The following is a 6,735-nucleotide window of genomic DNA, read 5'->3' on the forward strand; positions in this document are numbered from 1 at the left end:
TCAGGCACAATGAATCACTCTTGTATGTGTTTACTCAGAAGGTGCTTTGAGACTAAGATGTAAACACATATGTTCACTTACTCACCAAGATTCATGAACAGAGATGGGCACTGCAGATTTTTCCGCAAGCATACCCTGAGTTCATTAGTTGCAGGCAAAGCGTGCTTGCACTAACACAAGGACAGTACCTCCTATGCCCTAGGGCAGGATCACAGAGAATACACCCTCACACAAAGTTTAAAGGTAGAATAGTTGTGCGGATACTGCTGATCAATACCTTATCTATCGGACATCAATGACCCACGCCTAGAACAAGGTAGCCAGAAAAACACCTGTCACATTGACCCGCTGTAAAAATCTCAACAAAGAAAATCTAGGTTGAAAAAACCCAGTGACATTTATAATAAACCTGCAGCAAAGATGTAAAATAGAAATTAAACACTTGTAATTTTACTTTAGTTTTGGAAAATTGAGATTGATTTAAATGACCATTTTATGTAACATTAGACAGTACAATAACTGCATACATTTAAAACAATATTCATGTTTTCTAGGGACAAAACAGTAAGAACGGCTGCACATGTTACATTTACATGGCCCATGTGGTAACTCTTAAAACTGCATTTACATATAAAACAAAAACAAGATGTTTCTCAAAATTTGACCTAATGAAAACGAAACTCATTTAACCTATTATTCATAATTCAACAATGTCTTTCCAAAGAGACATGACTTGACACCAGTTTGGTGTGTAATTGAGCTGATGAAAAATTCATAAAAGATTATATATTGGTGATCAAGTATGCAATTGTTCCTAATGCCAGCAACTTCAGAATGAATTACCCTGTTGTAAAGAAGGCATATTAGCTCATGTGTGAACACACAAGAACAAGCTTTTCAAGTAAGTCTACTGATGGATCCTCAAGGCAGTTCATGTGCTTTGTTTGCTGTTGACTGTGAGCTCCCTCTCAGAGCTGATGCTGGTAGAGGTGGTCTCTTTACGGCTGTCCCTTGACCTCCTCTCAAAAGTGGGAGAGGAGGATGTTGTGCATTCTGCCCAAGGCCGCAGAGGGAGGACTCGAGCAGCCAGGCTGGGCAGGTGAGGGTGGCCTCCTGAGCGTCCCTCTGTAGTAGTGAAGCAGCTCTCTACAGCAGAACTCTGGCTGGGACGGCCCTGTTTGCAGAACAGTCCACAGAGCAAAGCTAGGAATTCCTTCCTCACACTGCGGTGCATGTAACCGTAAATGTAGGGGTGTAGGCAGCACTGTAAAAAAAAGAACACAAGAGCAAGGGACGACAGCCAGGGTGGTACAGCTGCTCTGGTGCTCATAGATATAGTATTCAGTACAGTGTAAGGACCCATGCTGAGGATATATGAGGCCATGATCACAAAAACTACACGAGCAGCCTTGCAGTGGTAGTGGAACCGTCTGTGCCTGACTCGAACAGGGTATGCTCTGGCTGAGTAGGGACCATCAGGTGAACTTCCCTGCTGGTCTTGGGGCTGTCGCTGTGGACTGCTAGATCCCTGGAAGTCTTGTGGGCAGGGCTGGGAGATGGATTGTGTCTGTACAGGGTGCACAAGAGCATTCTGCCTCCGAGCCGCTCTGAACACCATCCAGTAACATCCGAGCATAATAAGCACAGGCAGCCAGAAAGACAAGGTGGACACTACAGCAGAGTAGGACAGGCTAGAGGACCACACCACTGAGCACGTATTGTGACGACGGTCAAAGTCAATGATGCCCCACCCATACAGCGGAGGGGTGCTCTGCAGAAAGCTGAGCACCCAGGTGCAGATAATGAGGTTGGTGCCCAGGTGAGGGGTCATTCGAGTGGGATAGGACAAAGGGTGGATGATTGCCAGGTAACGATCCACAGAGACGACTATAATTGTGTTGACCCCCGCGAAAGCAAAAAGGTGCATGAGCACCACCAGGGCCTGGCACAGTCTGGCATCCAGAGGCCACACACCTGGCACTGTAGCTGCAATAGCAAAAGGCATGACCAATATGGTCTGGAGTAGGTCTGCCAAGAGGAGGTTGAGGACAAAGCGGTTTGCAACATGAAGGAGCTGAGGCTTCCTTTGGAACACCAACAGAACCACCACATTCCCAAACATGGACATACACACAATGAGAGATATGAGCACCATCTTCACCACACTGTTGGCAGTGGAGGACCACACTAGGTCCTGACCGGAACTGGTGAAACCCGGCTCCCAGGGAACATCTGTGAAATTTGTTCCCATACTGTGTACCTGAGAGCTTGGCATTGTTCATCAGACACTATACACAGTGAGTGCATGTGTGCCTCACTTCTAACAGCATTGACATGAAGTCAGCTTAGTCCCATATTAATCAGCAGAGTGACATGAGAGAAAACCAGCTCAGGTTATGTTTGCTTTTCAGGGTGTCACAGCAGCAGGTTCAGCTGTTGTATCTGGTCCTCCATATTTAGTAGATTTCAGGTGGAAAATTCAAGATGCAGCTACTCTCACGTGCATCTCATCTAACATGCCAACCATAACGTGATTAATCCCTGAACGTTTCACCCACCGAACAGGCCTTATTGTTCTTGCAGCCAACATCAGCAGGATGAGAAATGGAATTTGTCTGGCGACAATAAATGCCATCGTTCAAGCCGCCAGCATCGCCTGTCCAGACAGTGGAAAATATCGCGGATTACTAATCTGAAACTGACGAATACCTTGAAATGATCAGCGAGGCGCTGATTTGCTTGAGGATGCACACTCCCATGCGCTCGGTCTTCATCCTTTTGCTCTTGCTTCAGCCTCAGCCTCAGTCAATGGCAGCGAGCTTTCATGGCTCAGCTAACATACGCTGCGTGTCTTCACCCAGCGGGGGTCTCTCATCCAGACTACCAGATCGCTCCTTTGCTGCTCTTTTCGGATTTCATGGCAGATCAAACATTTTTATTTTATTTTATCTGCTTTGACTCTAGGCTACTTATGGTCGGGTCCTGTCTCCGAAGTGTCAGAATAAAAACCACGGACACCTGCACTGAAATCTACCCCCGCTGGAGCTTTTCACTAACCCCCCTCCCATCCGTTTTCCCCTGTTGTTATGAATGTGCAAGTGCTTTGCATGATTCTGTGAGACAGGCTGCATGGTGGAATCATAAGGTACAAGATATCCCCATTCTTCACTGTGTCAAATCTATTATTTTCTGTAGTGGTTAGGCTTTGTAGGTGGGAAAAAACTTACACAGAACGAAGGTTGAACATATTAGTATTTGTTCCTTTTAACAACTTGCAGACTTGACTTGCAACATAAATGTGTCCCCCAAATATAGTTTTTCCATATTACTATAGCCCATAGCAGCTGCAGGTTCATAGATCTTTGAAGCATGTAATTCATCACATGTCTGCATCAAGCACCTATAATCTTAGATTTATAAAGTAACATGAGTTAAGAGAACATCATCCCAGCTGGTACATCTTTAGACTTGGTGAAATATTTCTAATAGCTAAACCTATGGGACTATGAAATATCAAAATGATTATACACAGTGGATTGTTTGAAGCTTTTTAAATCCTTTATAGAAACACACAATAAATGCATTTTTTTTAAAGGTTTTGAAAATATCAAAGCAGTAACATAGTTGTTGATAATACAATAACACCTCAAGGTCCAGTTGTTCTGGAGCTTTCAGTCATGATTATCATTAGCAGACAAAGTTTGCCTATAGTTGTCATTAAGGCTGTAAGTGTCTCACATTCCACATTTTTTCCACAGAGCATGTCCAAGTTGACTTAAAATGCTAAGCTTCAAAGCTGATATATGACTTTTGAAACAAGATTTGACAAACAATCTCACATAAAGGTTAATTTGGGTGCCACTTTGATACTTTCGTCTGCATCGCTTAATCTTCATCAGCTACTTTCATACTATTTTTCTTTCTACACATCCTCAGATCAGCTCTGCCACCCATCCTGCAGGATTCAGACAGGTACATGAGAAAGGACAAAATTACACTTTTATTTCCCAAGTTTTCTGCAGGTTTACTTGACCTATAATAAATAATGAATAACTATATCAGTAAAGCTATACACATTAAAGAAAACTCTTAAGAAGCACTTGGCATAAAGCAAATAATTTATTTTTTAAACTCACAATCAATTTTAACATTAAAACCTTTACAGATAAAAAAAAAGGGAAATGCATACAGTATGTGCATAATGTCATGCTTATTATTTAATCCCCGATAGAATGAAGCTAAAGACCTGATTTGTTCTAAATGTAGCACAGACTGACTAGTTAGGCTATAGAACCACATGCTTACATTTGTTTGCTTGTATCTTCGGACAGTTCTCTTAGCACATTTAGTGTTTTTGATAAAATAACCACAGCCTTAGAGTTGACAGCTGTTTATATGAATTTTTGTGTAGCCTATATAAATCACATTTTTTAATTCTGGAAATACAGAAAATGTAACAGCATCTCTAGAAAAAAGAGCGTACATGGCCTGCTAATCAACACTAAAAATTAGCCATTTTATTTCATGTCTTTTCTCCATCTGAGCTATCAAAAAGCCCTTTGATGTGACTCTTGAATAGCCAGTGTTTTAGATTTAGATTGCAAATTAAATGCTGGTGACCACAAAGGGGTGGGGAGATGTATCCCTGTATTTATGCTGAATGGACTGTGGTTCAAAGGAGACCCACAGACCTAGTGTCTCATGGGCTTATTGGACTGGTAATACAGTATAATTGTTCACAGTGGCCTCAGGTGCCCATCTCTCTGTCTCTAGCTTTGCCATTCAGTTTTCCTCTCATTCACTATCACTCACTGCCACTTATGGGTCAACACATTCAAACACAATTTACAGATCTGTAAGCTCAGTCACATAACCTATTGTCTCTCCACCTCTATCTATGGTTCTTTCTATTTTAGTTAATAGGAGCTTATCTGTAAGTGACATGCCTGTAAATATACAATTTTGCCAAATTACTTAAGTATAAATAATAATTTAAGGATCTTGTATTATCATAGTTTTTAATGTAACTGGAAAAAAGGACAAACAATAGGCTAACTTACACTGTCTTCACTAACACGTATCAGTCTGCTGTAAACTGACCACATGCCCAGTGCCAAGCTACACATACAGTTGCCAAATGCCTGGTGAAAACATCATCTAGCATTCAGCAAAATAAAGACCCAGATATTTTCTTAGTTGGAAGTGATGGAGACCAAAAACCGAGCTAAAAGTGAGTGAATGGTGAACTCACATTGAAATGTCAAGAAATTTCAACTGAAAGTTGTTCAGTTTCTGGTGTGAAAGCTATAGTCGGTTGTTTGTTAGCATGTCAGCCATTTGAATTACTATTGCAGTGGACTAGATAACAGAAGACATACAAAGCAAACTAGTAGATACCAGAGGTCGAAGAAGTACTCACATCCCTTACTTGAGTAAAAGTAATAATATCACTGTATAAAAACACTCTATTACAAGTAAAAATCCTGCATTCAAAATGTTACTTAAGTAAAAATACAAATACAACATCAAAACATACTTAAAGTATTATAAGTAAAAGTGCTCATTGTGCAGAATGATACATTTAACAATGTGTATCATTATTTTTATTATAATTGCTGATGTATTATTGTGTTCATCCCATTTAATTTACAACTCGTAAATTACAAGCTTATATTCTTATAATTTGAAGTACTTTACAGTACATTCTGCTGTTCGTGAATTTTCCATCAGAGATCAATAAAGTCTTATGATTGTACTGTGATTTTTGTATTATTCTGCTTCTGAAAACTATATATAACTAATGTTATAAAATAAATATAGTGGAGTAAAAAGTAGAGTTAATGCCTCTAAAAGTAGCACAAATTGAAAATAGCCACTTAAACAGGGAATAGGCAAATAAATAAATAAATAGGCTCCAACTTAACCTGCCAAGCACCAAATGGCAGGCAGTTACCCAGTGGATGGTAAACACAGCCATATAGTGGCTACAGAAGTCAGAGGTCTCTCAGAAAATGGTTCAGACCAAAACAGATGAGTAAATACTGAACTTACAGTAAGTTTGTCAAGTGGCCAGGAACATGAGTTCAAAATAATGATAATTCTGATTTGTGTCCACTGAACATAGAAATATCTGCTGGTATGTTAGGGATTTTAAATTTTTTTGCATGGTGTAATCTTTGGCGCAGAACTAAAAACAGCTAATGGTTAGCTAATGCTATGAAGATTTTATAGCTGGAATATTTACAGAATATTTCCTAGTGTCCACAATGTAAAAATGCTAACTCCTGAGAAAAATACGTGGTTCTTCACTCTGCTAGTGTGGGAAATTTAACTATGACTGAGTTTTGTTTTATGTTACAGCCACTGACTGTATGGTTACAGCATAGTTACAATGGTAGGTCTAATTAGCACAATGTTGATGTAGTCAAAATCACTTAAGCTCATATTTGATTAGACATGTTAACGTGCAGTCTCTTAGAATGTGTGGGTATATGTCGCAGATAAAAACAAACAAAAAAAACTTAGCATTTGGATTTGCCTTGGTAAACCCACTGACCTTGCAAAATGTAGCATCTTTGTAACATTGTAAGGAGACAGTGTACTAACCTGGGCTTTCAGGACTAAGGAAAGTGAAAGAGTGAAGGAATAGCAACAACTGTGACAGAGATGTTTTTTGAATGTACAACTAACCATTACCATTAGAAAACACTGATATGTATTCAGGAGAATTACAAA

The 6,735-nt window shown here is 39.9% G+C and overlaps 1 protein-coding gene across 1 annotated transcript; it reads right to left on the bottom strand.

Annotated features, from left to right (window-relative positions):
* Positions 1 to 6: 6 nt before the first annotated feature.
* On the bottom strand, positions 7 to 3,023 carry gpr101 (G protein-coupled receptor 101). Its single transcript, XM_020594450.1, has one exon. It carries the CDS (start codon positions 2,273 to 2,275, stop codon positions 932 to 934), a length of 1,344 nt encoding a protein of 447 aa, XP_020450106.1. The 5' UTR covers positions 2,276 to 3,023; the 3' UTR covers positions 7 to 931.
* Positions 3,024 to 6,735: the final 3,712 nt, after the last annotated feature.

This window comes from Monopterus albus, unplaced genomic scaffold, assembly GCF_001952655.1.
Source record: "Monopterus albus unplaced genomic scaffold, M_albus_1.0 scaffold2.1, whole genome shotgun sequence".
In the NCBI taxonomy this organism is placed as follows: Eukaryota; Metazoa; Chordata; class Actinopteri; order Synbranchiformes; family Synbranchidae; genus Monopterus; species Monopterus albus.